We start from the raw sequence: 15,534 nt of genomic DNA on the forward strand, positions 1-15,534 counted from the left end.
TGCGACTCTTTGTGAACAACTCCTTGTTGAAGTGTAAAAAATTAGAATACCTTCACTCATATTGTTTACTGCTAGTTTGCTATCTTCTAAAAAACTCTAAGTCAAATAGGATAATCTTGCAGCTGCTTTAAATATTTCTCATTTTGCAAATTGCATTTTCTAAAAGGGCTGCAATTGGTTTTCAAGCTGCTAAACTACTTCTGGTTGTGAATATGTTCATTAATACACCTGAGAGAGTAAGATGAGGAGGGATGAGACCTGAAAGTGCTGGACGCGGTAGTCTGTCAGAGTGCATTAAGAGCCAGTCGACAGGACGGCCACCTGTAGCTGCTCAGTCTGTGTGAGGGTGCGTTTTTAAACAGCTCGGGTTTGTCTGAATGGAGGATTCCTGCGGTAAGCAGTGCATGAAATTTATGTGAATTAATAAGCTGCTGCTTTCGTCCAAACAGGTTTTGATGGGTTTAAGTTTGTTGCCGCCTTCTCATAATCCTCCTCATGTGTTTGTTACAGTCGTGACAGTGACCTGTCTACAATTATCTCCAACCTGCACCACACCAGTCAGCACGGGATGCCCGACGAACGTTCTGCCTCTGACCACAGCAGCAGCACTGGACACACAGGTAGGATGTTGCATGAGAATGAGTGCTTTTAAGTGTTTTAGCAGCTGAATTAAAAGGATCTTCATCCTTTTCACCAGGGGTTTCCTTCTCATCTTGGCTGTTACTGTACACCACCTGTACATCTCCTGTAACACATGTACATGTCTCATTACTTGTAATTAACTCTAATGTGTTTGATTGAGGGAATTTAGGATAAGCTTATTACTCATTCCTAAAGGTCGCTCTTAAGTTGATAACTTAATGTTCTTCCACATTCTCTGCCGCACTCCAGGGAGTTTTTTTAGGGGTTAAACCCCCTGTTTAAATTACCTTTGAATAAATCACTTTGTTTGCCTTTAATCCTGTTTTATGTGAGGACAGGCGCAGTAGTGTGCATATGCTAAGAGCTTACTCAGACTGCATTTAATTACAGCTACTTGTAACGTGTTTGAGGGGATTCTGCAGCTGTCAAGATATATCACTCTGCGGCGTTAAAACCCCCAAAGTCGACCTTTTATAGTTGGCAAGCCTTAAGTTTTATATATGATCTCGGAAGCTTCACCAGATATCTAGTTTAATAAGCAGATACAGACTTATAATTTCTCTGCAGCTCTGACCTGCCAATATCAATTTCAGTTTATTTAAAGAATTGCAATGAACTTATAGATTCTGGAGGTAAAAACATGCACATGCATGATCCTTCAGTGTTTGCAGGAAATACAATAAAAATGTGATATTTGAGTTTCCGTGCAGCCAAGCATCGACTGAGCATCATCATTCTGAATGTTAGCCAATTATGTTAACAAACTGGACTTTTGGAGGCAAATTGGCTTTTTAAAAGTATTTTCTAAGGTGGCTTTTGACCACTAACGAATATTTTAGTTCTTATATCTTAATAAAGCAAGAACCAAATTTAACTAATGGACAAACTTACCCTAAAAATGTTTGACTAAAAAGTCAAACACTATCACTTTACATTGTTATCACCTTTATTTTATTATTATTATTACATAATTGGTCCAAATGAAAACAAAAATTACAAAACCAAATTTTCACTGCCAGAAAAAGAATCAGAAAACTAAAACTTCAGTCATATATATTTTATAAGAATTGAAGTGCTTGATTTTAATGGTAACTATATCTTTGCAACAATGTGAGTCAACGTTTGACCCTGCTTGTTTTTATTTCATTAACCAAGACAGCCAGTGTGGCATAGTCACCCCAGACCCAACACCTCCAAGCCCTCTCAATGTGTGCTCACCTCCTCTGTCTGCCAGATTAATTGTCCATACGGTGCCTGTGATATCAGGTAGGATTGGTGGGGGGTGGGGAGGCGACTCAGATGGTTTCTAAGACCACAGTTTGGGACGGATTTCTATCAAAACTTCCTTGTTAATCAGCAACCAAACTTGAGAGTTCAGAGGCAGTTTTCCTAATGAGGATGGAAAAGAATCATTTACAGGTGGATGCGAGGGGGAGGGTTTGAGCGCAGCGTGGCCTACTCCGCGGGGAGTCCAAGACCCTAAAATCTGTCCGTTTGAGCATTAAGGGGAGATTTAACAGGCTGCATAAGCGGCTCGCTTTGTGTCTATAAACAAGTCCAATCCGATCAGCAACTGGCTCTAATTCTGTCTGCCAGTGAAATTAGACACACACACACACACACATTCACAAACATACAATTACACACAAATAACACATAGTTACAATCTTGCAAGTCCACGCAAAATCAACACAGGCTGAAAGCTGTATCTAAACACAGGTGGGTGACATGTGCAGAGGACAGTGGGCTGTCTGACCTGGTGTGTGTACCTGGTGTTGTCAGTCAGGTCGGCTGTTTGGCTCATCTTCCTGAAGTGTTTGACGATGAACTGTGAAGGGTGTCGGACAGGTGAAAAGTCTGAAACTCTGAGAGGCAGAAAAGAAATGTTAGAGACGGAAGAGAGAGAGAGATGAATGATCGTGGCATTAGTATCAGAGGAGGTGAAGCGGCAACTGGCGTGTGTGTGCGTGTGTGTGTGTGTGTGTGCGTGTGTGTGTGTGCGTGTGTGTGTGTGCGTGTGTGTGTGTGTGGCAGGGGTCAGGAGCAAAGGGAAGCAGGCTTGCCGGCTTGTCTCTGTGCTGGAGCAGGCCATTAATTAAATCTGAGGAACAGACAGGAGGGCTGCCTCCCTCCTCCTCTTCTGTGCTTCACCCCCCCCCCCCTCCACAGCCACTGGCTATTCAGAGAGAAGTGGAGGAGGAGGGGTGGAGATGGTGGTGGGGGTGGGGGGTGCAGGGCGCCAACGCTGAGAGCCTGGCTGCCTGTGGAGACTGTAAACTGTGGCTCTGCGGTCAGACCAGAGACTCAAACAGGCAGATAAGGCGTTTTTGGGCCGCCGCTCGCTCCCTCTGCCTTGCTGCTTATGCCGAGGCTCCTGGAGGCAGTTACAGCCTGTCGGCGTGTGTGGCAGGGGTGGGGGGGTGCAGCAGCGGTTTGGGACTTCAGCACATTTTTGTGTGCGTTAGTGCATACACACCTTTCTATGTGTGGTTTTAAAGACTGTGTTTTAGAGGTCTGCTCGTGTGTGAATGCCCAGCTTGGCATGTTTGTGACACACTTCTTTTCAACTAACGTTGACTGAGGAGAACTTTCAAAGTCTTCTGACCTGATAATTATCACATATAAGGAAACATTTCACCAGAACTCTTGGATTTGGGTTTATGACATTTGCCCTACAATGAAACAAACCATTTCTGACCTTTTTTATTCTTCAATGTTTATAAAATGAGATTTTGTTTCATTTGATGAATCAGAAGTGTGTGTCCTGTTAGCTTATGGCCACTTTCATCTTACAAATTTGTGAAAGTGTCTACTCCTATCAGACACGTATCTGTTGATGCATTTAAAAATACCTTAAATGACCTGCAAGCTGTTTGACAGCAATATTATTATTCATATTCTGGCATGTTGCCTAGCAACAGTTGCATTAACCAGAAGAAGATGAATGTGAGGACTAGTGGGCTGAACGATTTGACTGCACAAGCACCCGAGACCCTAACTTTGGGAACCGCTGCTTCAGATAAATAAAAGCCTTTTGCGTGTTTTAGCAGGAATGCATTTAAAATATATGAATAGCAAACAAAGTTTTAACATGTATTTACATCCTAAAGCCACATAAGGTTTTATTTTAGAGTCAGTGGTAAAATCTGACACGTCCGTCATCTCACTTGTCGTCTCCATCAGTATTCTCCCACGTCTGTCTCCCATAACTGGTCCAATCAGAGAGAATGGCAATAAAAGGAGTATTTTATGTTATCTTACTGTTTCATTTGCACATATCCTGCTTTTGGTGTGATCAGAAGTCCCTCTTGCCCCAGCTCCATCATCTAAACCATCCGTCCCTCCCCTGCCCTGACACCACCCCCACATCCCTTTCCCAGCTGCATCGGCCCGTAAGCCAATCAATGGTGGGGCTTTCAGGGCCGGCGGAGGCCCCGGCGCGCGGAAGGGGGATCAATAAGTTATTAGCACCATTCTGTCAGCTGTAATGTGGAGATTGATCGGAGGGCTGTGGCTGGCGGCCCACCCCACGTCCCCACCTGTCACACTCCCCCCGCCCCACCTGCTCCTCTCTCTACACAGTCCACACCTCCCCTCCTCTGCCTCCCTTGGCCTGATAAAGATGGCAGATTAACAGAGTAAGCGAGGAATTAAGGAGTCTGGCTCTCTGTGCTGTCAACACGCTCTCTGGGATGGAGAGAGGGAAGGTGAATGGCTGGTGCTTGAGGAAATGCTCTTGCTCCCATGTCCAACGTTTTGCCCTGGGTCTGTCAGTTGAAAGACAGCTCATTTTCTTTCTTTCTCATCTAGGAGGGTAATTAGCACAGAGGAACTGAGCCGGAGTCTAGGTGCTGTTAAAGGTTACCATGTAGACTATAATAGATATATAATAGCAAACGGCACTGAATAATTGCCCTGTTTTGATGAGGAAAATGATAGCTTTGAACCTAAAACAGAACTCCACAACCAGTGTTTCCAGAGCTAAATTAAGAAAAAGACACGGGGTTACAAAGTTGAGTGTGAGAGGTGTTATTGGGAGTAAGAAGGATGCAGGCAAAGCTCAGGGTTTGGCATTAAAAGGAAGCGCCTCTGCTCTAAGAAGCCCCATTTAATTGGCTTTAAAAGCTTTCCGCCCTCAAATCTCTGGGCCTCGAGCACTTGCTCAGGAGACACGGCGTCTTGAGTGAGGTCGGCTGAAGAGGCAACTCGGGTATGTGCGTTTGATCATGAAAGGCTCAGGTTGTGAGTGTGTGTTTGGTAGAAGAGAGGGTTTAACTAATAGGGGTTCACTAACAGGATAGATGGAGACCATCAGTGAAAGAAATGCTGTGGACATGGTTGGGAAAGAGAAGGAAATGACAATGAGAAGAAACTGAAATGGATTCAGTGTTTTATGCATGCTCTTGTCCTTTAGCACTCACCCCCCTTCTGCCTCCTTTGGATGGGTTAAGGAGTGTATCGCCACAGGACCTGAGAGGCCACATCAAACACAGCATCATTAGCAATCTTCCTTCCTCTCTCCATTTTTGGCAGTTTCAGTTGGCCTTTCATCCACACCAGGACTTCTATGGGTGCTAAATATTTTTAATTTCCTGACCCCCTTTCTCTGTTCTCTTGTTCTGAGTAGTTGGGAATCCGTCTTTTTGATGGAACATGATAAATATACAGAATAAGTTAAAACTTCCAGCTGTTAAAACAACAGCAGACTCAAAAGTTTGAAACAAACATACACACATATACACATACGCTCATAGATTGGCATCTTTCATAAAGAAAAGTGCAAATAATTCGTAGTTGTATTGAAATCAGTTATCAGTACAAAAACGTCCAGGATAGCTGAGAAACCCACAATGCACTTCGCATAAGTCTAGTTTCAAATCAGCACTCATTAGCTAAAGGGTATTGGGTAAAGGTCAAAGGGCAAACACTGGACCTGAACACGTGACTTTAAACACCAAAGTCTGTTGGTTTCAGCTTTGTAGCAAAAATATGTTGTTTTCATTTTTCTCCATGCTGTTTACACATGCTGTGCAAATGATGAAAAATTGTCCTGTTGAAAAGGGGAGAGAGAGAGAGAGAGAGAGAGAGAGAGAGAGAGAGAGAGAGAGAGAGAGAGAGAGAGAGAGAGAGAGAGAGAGAGAGAGAGAGAGAGAGAGAGAGAGAGAGAGAGAGAGAGAGAGAGAGAGAGAGAGAGAGAGAGAGAGAGAGAGAGAGAGAGAGAGAGAGAGAGAGAGAGAGAGAGAGAGAGAGAGAGAGAGAGAGAGACCATTCTCCTTGAGGGTGGGAAAAAAACAAAACAAATCAAAATGAAACATGCCCTCCCCAGTACTAAAAATATGCATTGAAATGTGAAAAAGGAGAGCAACAGTTGTGGCTTGGCTGTGCGTGCAGGAAGAAACAGAAGATTTGGAAAAATCAGATGTGCATGAGATAGAAATGAAAGAAGATGGACAGAGCGACGACAAACGGCTCTTTCCTTCCTGCTGGCGCTGTGTGCAACTCTCTGCATCCCCTCCCTTCACTGATTAGGCCAGTATTGATTTGAGGTGTGTTTGGAGGGGGTGGAGGTGAGGTGATGGGGCGGGAGGAGAGAGAGATGAGAGGGGAGGAGAGGAGAGGAGAGGAGGAGACGTCAGCAGGGGGTTCTGTAATTGTACACTAGATGTCTTTGGTGGCAGAGGTGGAAGCTTTGGGACAGCAGGGAGGAGAAGGAAGAGGGCGTTATTGGGAAGAGAGAGAGAGATAGCTTCTAGTGGGAGCTGGACTGAAACACATCCAGATGCCGGAGACAGAAGCAGATGGAGTAACAAGGTTTTTTAGAGGAGGATATGAAGAAAAAGATTGTGGAGGTTCAAATTTGTATTCAAAGCCTATCACTGGATGTCTTATGTTGAGAAATCAATGATTTATTTTGCTTTTGTTTGGTCAAATCATGAAAATTTGTGTTCTTGTGGGCTTACATTGTTGCATGATCTATTAACTATTAGCACATATGTGTTATGAATAAATCTCAACATTGTTTTGCTTAATGTTAAACAAAAATCTCTTATGGAGATTTTTGTGTTTGTTATTGTGAGTAAGCAACAGTTTCCATCTGGAGTTGGACTACCTTTTGGTGGTGAGTGATTAAAGCAAGTGGAACAAACATGTCAGCTGTCATAAACCCCCACTGACAGTCACCCAGAAAACAGGGGGTGACCCTTGGTGGGTCTGATTGGCTCTGGAGAGACCAAAGTTCAAACGAGCTGATCAACAGAGGTGTGAATCAAGAGGAGAGACCCTGCACCACCCTTCAGGATGAGGTGGAGCTCAGATTTAATATCCCTGGACAAAGTTACAAGTGTCAGAATTACATGGAAATGAGCTGGCCTTGAGACTCTGACCATTAACTTTTATAAAAAAAAGATAATAAAGCGATAGTAATGTGTACTTAAGGCAGAGGCATACATGGAGAACATTTGGAAAAAGACAAAAAGAGACGAATATCTGTGATAACTGTTGAGTTCAGACTTTTGGATGGAGACGCTGCAGGAAACGCAGAGAGACGGAGTCCTTCTCCCTGCCTCGAATAGAGAAACACACATATGAATTAGCCGGGCAGAGCTGTCATCCTCGGTGCTACCGGCTTCCTCCTCACCGCTGACAGAACAGGCACATCTCCAGATGCTCGAGGCTTGCTTCACCTCCTCTTCATCTTTCACTTTCTCCTTTGCATTTCCAAAGCAGATGCCATGTATGCAGGCAGGGTAGTGATACCAAGTTCTCTTTGGTCTTCTCTTTTCTTACAACTCTTTCCCTGTGTGTGTGTTCATTTACAGACGACCTTCTAGGCAAAAGGAAAAACTTCTCTCCTAACAGTAGCAGCGAGTGTCCCTCTGAAACCAAGAAGTCACGCAGTTTATCTCCAAAAGGTAAGACTGGATTGTTTTATGTTGAGATTTGTGAATGGTTAAGGATCATTAAGATAAAAAAGTGAAAATGGCCAAAACAGCTGAAGTGTGTTTAGACAGAGGTGACAGGTGTGCATCAAACAGGCTTTTTATTCTGTGATGCATTCTGTAAGGCTTTAACAGGACTGGTGTACGTGAATGTGGAGAGCAGGCTGGGCAGTAACTCAGCTAACCTTGTTTTGACTTTTGCCCTTTGAATGACCTGCAACTGCAACAGTCCTACAGCTCTCCTCCTCCTCCTCCTCCTCCTCCTCCTCTTCCTCCTCCTCCTCCTCCTCCTCCTCCAAAGCCACTCATTCCTGGCCATTATCATCTCACTTAGACTCAACTTCACCTCCTAAAAGATGCACCAGTTTGACATTGGCTGAGGGAACTTGTTTGTTTAGATATGTGTGTGTGTGTGAATGTGTGTGTGTGAATGTGTGTGTGTGTGTGCACATAGTCTGCTGCTCAGAGAAATGCATCTAAGCCATTTCAAAATATCGCTGATCCTGTGTATTAACCTTGAGCTCTGTCCACACCCAAAGCTTGACTCGACACCTGTTTGTGTGTTTGTGTTCTCTGTGCTGGCTACATCTTCATCCCCCCCCAGCCCACCCACCCACCCAGGTCTGGCGACAGACGCTATCCTTTAATGACTAATGCAGGTGAAGAAATAGACTTAAAGGGAGTGCGAGAGGGTCGCATATGGGATGGAGCCAGAGAGATTGGATGCTGCTGTGTAAATGATGTCTGTTTTCCTTTCAGCTGCAAAGTCGGCACCTACTGCTGTGTTTAGAGAGCAGAAAAAACTTTAGACAGGCACAGACTAGTTTGCACACACACACACACACACACACACACACACACACACACACACACACACACACACACACACACACACACACACACACACACACGGAAATGCATATACTTCAGGACCTTGGGTGGATTAGCAGGAGCTCGGCAGGAGAGACAGAGATGCTTGCGTGTTTGCTTCCTCCCTCACCTCCTCCACCCCACCTCCGCTCCTCAGCGCCACTCCTGCTCGCCTGCCCGGGGCCAGACTCAGGTTTCAATAAGGAGGAGGGTGGTAAAAATAACCCCAGCTTTCCTCTGCGTCTCCCTCCTCCACCTTATCCTCTGTCTCCTTCTAACTCCTGAACCACCTCCCCTTATACCCCACCACCACCATCACCCTAGACTTAGATCATGTTACTATTGACAGAAAGGGGGAGGAGGGAGGTCAGAGCCAGAGATTAAGCATGAGGACTGACAGCTAGATGGATATCGTACACCTTGATCATTTACGAAGCACACAGCTGTGTTTTCACATATATGGACTTTTTTTTCCTTCTGTTGTTTTTTTGTACTTGACAAAATACACAAGACAAAGCCCAGTATGGTGGTGTTAGTATGGAAAGTGCTGTCAAATAAATTGTAGGTTCATGTTGAGGTCAGGCTCAGAACATTAACTATGTATGACTGTATGACTTCATGTGAGGAGGCTTCCTGTCCGTCAGCGCATTTTTCTTAATGAAAGATCGGTGCAGAGGCCTCTGGGTAATCTCTGAGGAGGAAAAAGGCCTTCGTTGCCAAAAAATCATCATTTGTGGGTTGACAATCTTCATCTTTTGTAATTATTTGTTGTGTCAGCTTTTTTATTAATCTAAATATCTTAAATTTGCCAATTAAACACAATTATAAGTTGAATTTATTTTCAAAATGCATGACACCTCTGTTGTTGCTTGGCTTTCTGGGGCTGGAGGCTAGGAGGGAGATCTGGCCGTCTGGTTGGGGTCTGGGGTGGTGGGTTGCTGTGCTCGGCGTGGGGCGGGGGAGCCTGCTCATCAGCACCCCAGCAGAAAGGGTCAAACTCTGGTAACCGGTGATGGTTGTACCCAATGTGCAACAGTACCGGGACCAGAGTGAATAGGGTGTGTATGGGGAGCATGAGTGGGTGTCCGGCGTGCATTTTTGTAAGTCTTAGGTTGTGTGTGTATGTGTGAGCATGAGGGAGGGAGTGTGTGACTGTGTTTGTGTATGACTGTATATGTCAGGTGGGGCCTTTGACTCCTCCCCTCTCCTGGAACTTCTTTTGATGATATAGATCTTCGTCCCCCCTCCCCCTGCCACACCTGGTGTGGGGTGTGGTGCCTTGGTCTGCCTGAATGTTCGTGGCAATCGGGTCTGGGGGTTTAAGATTTTTGGCTTCTGCCTGATCAATCCCGGTGGCTGCCTGGTGGGGTCTGGGTCCCTGGGCTCTGCTGGGTCCCCGACGGGGGTGGTCACCCCTGGGTCCCGGGTCGCTGGGTCCCAGGCTCGGCCGGCTAGGGGGTGGGAGGCTGCAGGCGGGCCTGAGGGCTTGCTGCTGATATCTCCCGGGACTCTGCTGGCTGCTGGTTGTGGCCCCCCGGGGCGATCCTCTGTGCCTCTCGAGGGGGGCGGGGGCCTTTCTGGTTGCAGTCTCCTTGGGGTTCCTGTGTTCTGGGGCAGCGCCTGGATCTCTGGGACTTGGAGCTCCCCCCGTCTCCTGCGCATCTTTGGGGGGCAGATCTGTGGTCCCTCACACTCTCTGTTGTACGCTCCTATAGAGAAACCTTACATATATAAGAGCGTGTACACACACAGGTGCTCACATGGTGCTCTCAAAAGTATGGGTTTGGGCACGTTAAACAGGTCTTAAGACTATGGTGGGCACTTAATGCACTGTGATTTATTATCGTGTGATTCTTCAGTTAAACAATGTTGATTATATATTTCTTCATCAAGTTGATGCAGTGATAGCTAGATCTTGTTGTATTGTTGTTGTGTCCCATTTTTTTGTTCTCTTGCTTTTTTTTGTCTTTTTCTGCAGGTCTAGAAGCAGACTCTTGTTCATTATTGTTTATTTTTGTGGAACCCCCCACCCCCCACCCCACCCCCACCCCCCCTTTTGTCTTTTCCTTTCTCTTTCACCTCTGTCTCCGTGTCTGGTCGGAATTACAAAGGAAAAAAAATGCATGAAACTCAAAAGTTTCCCACTGAAATGATGTCAGAGGATTAAGAACACCTGGTCTCCTTGCCACTAAAAACTGTGGATTGTACAATAAATAAATAAAGATTAATGCACAAATCTACAAAAAAGCACATAGTAGCCATGAACAAAACATACCGGTAGTTTGATTTTCAATCAACTTTGTAAAAGACGCAACAAATCCAGTTTTAATGCTGCATGAAATAAACCGTTTTCAGTTTCACGGCTAAAAGTGATTGACCTCTAGCTATCATTTCTGTTAGGGATGTTGAAACCACTTAAACCAACATTAAAGTTCATGACAGGATGACTCAAATACAACTAAATGATTTGTGTTTAATAACACCCCCCCCCCCCCCACACACACACACACACACACACACAAGTGATTCAGACATTCTTGTATTTTGTATTTAACCGTTGGAATCAACTCTATTCATAATGGCTGCCATTTTTTTTGTATTTATAAATTGTTGACATAATGCCTGATTAGGGTAAAATCCTGTTGTTGTTTTTTTTTTTTTTTTGCTTTATGTATTTCAGCTAAAATGCTTCTTCTCTTGTGTTCAGAGAACTCCCAGAGTCCAGTGGTGGAAGTGGGTGGCAGCCACGGTCACATGAGCCCCGTGGAGCAGTACAGACGCATGATGTCAGCGCTCAGCGAGCAGGGGTCCTACGAGGAGCAGCAGCAACGCCTCTACCAGCTAGCCAGCAGCATGGGTCTGCAGGGCCATGGTCAGTCTTCAGCATCAGAAATTCTGTTATGACTCACTTTTTAGTATTTTAGAGTCATTTGTGATTTCACATTCACAAAAATCTCCAATTGAAGCCCTTGAACAGCTTCTGGAAAAAAAATAAAGCGATAGCATACTTTGGATCTCCTGTTTCTGCTTTTGAACCTGCGAGTGCAGCTCTGTGTTCAGAGCTCTGTGGTAAGGTCTGCCACTGCTGCCAGGGTGAAACCACTGCCTTGGAGATGGCTGACATTTCTATTTGTGGTGCTTGCCCACCCAGTGTCAAAGTGTCAGTCTGGGTGATTTCTGACCGTTCTGGCTCGCTGCTGTTAACAACACCCACAAGCCTTCACATACATCAACATCATGATTGGTTCAGAGGCTCTCACTGGCTGCCTGCTAACGCTCTAAATCTCCCAACACTCAGGAAACCGGCAGCATGTCACAAATTTACTGTTTCTACAGACATAAAATTGATCGGGTTTATCTTGAGAAATGTAGTTTAATAAGAGGAAAAAAACGATAAAGTTTCCTTTGTTTGGATTTTAGATGCTGTCATTTTATTTATTCCACATTTCCTTTAGATTTTTTTAACATTCTCCTTTTTTTGACAGTCAGTTTTATGAGCTCTTTCACAATAGCAGCAATCTGATTGCTGCTGCTGCAGCTGAATTGTAGTTCAGCTACTTCAATTTTTATTTGATTAGTAATGATTTTTAATTGCTGGCTGCAAATCCAAGGAGCGAAGCCTATAAATGCTTTAATTGCCTTTTATCTGTATCTTAGAGGATTTACAGGCAAAATGCATCACATGGTGAGGGTTTTATAGCCGGGTCTGATCGCTGGCTTCCCTTCCCCGAAGCCTCGTCGGTCTTTAGCCAGGCGCTCTGGCGCACCAATGATATGTGTGCTCCTTTCTTTTTTTAACTTCCATACTTCCATTAGTCTTGCAGATTTTACTCTTGCCTTCATTCCAGACATATTTAAAGTTAGACTGAACATCACAAGAGGAAGTGACACAGTTTGTAAAAAACAGATTATCAGAACAAATTAATTAAACAGTCAATCAACAAAGCAATGCAAGTTTATTAGTCGCACCTCTTGGACAGATTTCCGTGATGTTGGTGATTTTTTATGTCCTGTTAGATCCTGTAAGGGTTATTGGAGCCCTCCAGGTATCCTCTGACTTTTTACTAGTTTATTTACAACATGTGGATTTAACACAACCTCCACATCATCCCGCTGAAGCTCGATATGAAAGTGACTCTTAGAAACAAACAAAGAACGGGATGGATGGCAGTTTTGTCCCCTGAGCTGCTAACATGTATTTCTTCACTGAGACCCCCTTGACATTGACCTGGTCCCCAATGAGTCCGCCGTGAACTCTTCCCTCTGCCCCATTTGGGCCCCTCATCTATTCTATACATCTCCTTCTCAAGCTTGCTTCCACACACCCCTTCTCCTCCTCCACCTCCTCCTCCTCCTTACTGCCAACTCTCCCTTTAGCCTTGGTCCCTGCAGAGCATCCTTTCATGTGTTTGAAGTGTAGGGCACAGAAAATGAAAGTGTGTGTGTGTGCACGAGAGGCGGGGGTGAAGAGGGTGTGTGTGTGTGTGTGTGTGTGTGTAGGTGCAAGGTGTTGTTTGAGAGGCTCTCTCCGGACCTGATGGGTAAAAGAAGAGTTGGGGAAAAAGAATATAAGAGGAGGAGGGGGTGAAGTTGGGGGTGGAGGTGGAGGGTTGGCATTGGTTGTAGAAAAGGCCGGGAGGGCTTTCCCTCCCTCTTCTTATGATGAAAGAAGAGTGAGGGAGAGGGAAAAATAAAACGAGAGGTGGGGGTAGACATCCAGATGAAAGTGAGAGGAGGGATGGGATGTTTTGTCTCCTGCAGTTCAGTCAGCATTGAAACATGGAGCTGTAACAACATCTCTTTAGCATCTTCCTAAAAGCAAAAATGGAAGAGAACCCGCGTGTGTGATTAGTGAAAGGACAAAGACGTTCAGTGCAGCAGATTCACCACATATTTACAGCTGCTCAAACTTAGCAGACTGGCACAACGCCTCTTCCTGAAAAGATGCTTCGTTTTCTGGTGCATGCAGCACTTTAGTGGATGAATGTTGGCTTTTGTGTACCTGCCAGTCCACAAAATCCATCACCACACTGGCCTAGCTGTATCAGCGCAGCGTTCGCCTACGTTCTCGTGTCGAAGAAAACCCGGCTTAACTGAAGGGATTTAGGCCTAATTCCAGGAACGATTGCGGTGAGAAAAATAGGATGGCAGGAAAATGTTAAAAACTCCCTCTAAACCAAAATACCTCATAACATAAAAGGATGTTTGTTCTCAATTAGGATTTTCATTTATTATGTGTGCAGCTGCAGAATGAAGCAGGAGTGTAGAGGGGGAAACGAAGGTTTCAAATATTTTCTGTGTGACTTTAAACACGGGCGGACTCACAGAAGGGCAGAGCCCCAGGTGACCCTGCTCCTCTCAGTTCACATAAAAGAGTTAGAGGAGCTGCAGAGTATAGACCCAGTGAAATTGGAGAATTAAACGGTTTTGGAAGGCATTACGAGTATTATTTAGATATATTGGAGCCCTTCCTCTAACTTTTTGCATCTAAATAAAACTTTTTTCATTCAAACACAAAGATAAGAACAGGTTTCTCTGCAAATTTACATATTTTCCACTGGTGGTCACTTTAAGTGCTCATCAAACACACAAAACAATGTGGAATATTAACAGGGAAATATACAAATATATGACGAAACATTAGGATATCATGATGTATGAAGTATAGTTAATTATCTGAGGATGAAATATTTTTTATGTTTTTAGACTTTCATTAAAATTAAATCAACACAGAAAGTGAGATTAGCATCATCTCTATCAGCTTGAGAATGCTCGTGTGCAACATTTCAAAATGACATCTAGTGAAAGATCCGAGGGAAATTGCTGCAGAGTTTAATAGATTTTTCATAGATCCCATTAAAGAAATAACTCAGTTGTTCAATCTTCTTTTTATGATTCTATTCCTATCAGCGATGCAAAACCAAGAGATAACAGGAAGGGAAGTAGACAATATTATTAGCTCGTTGAAAACATCAGACTCTGGGGATGACTTTGGTCTTAATGTACGTGTTTTAAAAGAACATAAGGATACACTAATAAAACCAATCACTTATGTGGTTCATTTGTCAAATAAGCATTCCACAGTCGCAGTCGCATGGAAAGTAGGTGTGATTGGTCCACTTTTCAAAACTGGGGACAGAACAGATAAACACTGTTTCAGACCAATTAACATCTTACCGTAAACATCTTAAATAATGTAGTAGTGGGTAGTAAATGTCTTAACTGAACACCCATTATTCACCAGAGTGTGCAATCACTGTGTTTCTGGAAAAAACAAAGAGCTTGTTGGATTAAAGTAGTTGTGTTGGTGCTGTGTTCCTGGTTCTTAAAAGGCTTTTGACACCGTCGACCACAGACTCCTCCTAACCAAATTAACTCACTTCAATTTCTAAGAGCAAGCAATAAAATGGGCGAAATTGTACCTTACCAACAGAACTCAGTGTGTTGTGGTAAGTGGGGTCAAATGAGCTTATGAATATTGTTCAGTAGGAGTCCCGCAAGGTTCCGTTGTAGGACCAGTCCTCCTTTCACTGTACGTAAATGATCTTCCGCAAGTATGCAAAAAACACCCACATCCAAATGTATGCAGACGATGCTGTAATATACAGTCCTGCAAAAAATACACAGGAAACCAGCCACATTTAAAAGTCATGTAAAGAAGATCTCTAAAACAATAAAAAACAGCTTAAATACTTTCAGATGCATTTGATCATCAATGACACTTGCTACGAGGATGTTCATGCATGCTATGGTGCTCTCGCATGTATAATACTGCTTCACAAACTGGTCTCTTACAAAAGAAACAGCTTTTAGAAAAATAGATAAAAGAACATTAAAAATACTTACCCCAAAACCTATTTAATGCCACCATTGCTGCATCTTGGAAACATACAATAATATGAATTTGGAAAAATTTAAATGCTTTAAATTTGCCTGTATGATATACAAAATACTCCATGGTTTGGCGTCGTCACCATTAACGGAATTCATAAAATTTAAATCTACTCTGGATAGAGCCACTAAGTCCATGGTCAGAGTGGACTGTGACGAACCACCTTTGGACAGTCTGTTCTTTCAGTAAAGG

At 43.9% G+C, this 15,534-nt stretch overlaps 1 protein-coding gene across 5 annotated transcripts in view; it reads left to right on the forward strand.

Annotated features, from left to right (window-relative positions):
- Positions 1-15,534, forward strand: part of samd11 (sterile alpha motif domain containing 11) — a 52,450-nt gene that overhangs the window by 19,978 nt on the left and 16,938 nt on the right. For all 5 annotated transcript variants that reach the window (XM_015967684.3, XM_015967685.3, XM_070545144.1 and 2 more), the window contains exons 4-6: positions 511-620; positions 7,461-7,553; positions 11,158-11,322. In XM_015967684.3, the coding sequence (XP_015823170.3) occupies positions 511-620; positions 7,461-7,553; positions 11,158-11,322 (368 nt within the window). The remainder of the gene's footprint in view (positions 1-510; positions 621-7,460; positions 7,554-11,157; positions 11,323-15,534) is intronic.

Source organism: Nothobranchius furzeri, chromosome 15, assembly GCF_043380555.1.
Source record: "Nothobranchius furzeri strain GRZ-AD chromosome 15, NfurGRZ-RIMD1, whole genome shotgun sequence".
Lineage (NCBI taxonomy): Eukaryota > Metazoa > Chordata > Actinopteri > Cyprinodontiformes > Nothobranchiidae > Nothobranchius > Nothobranchius furzeri.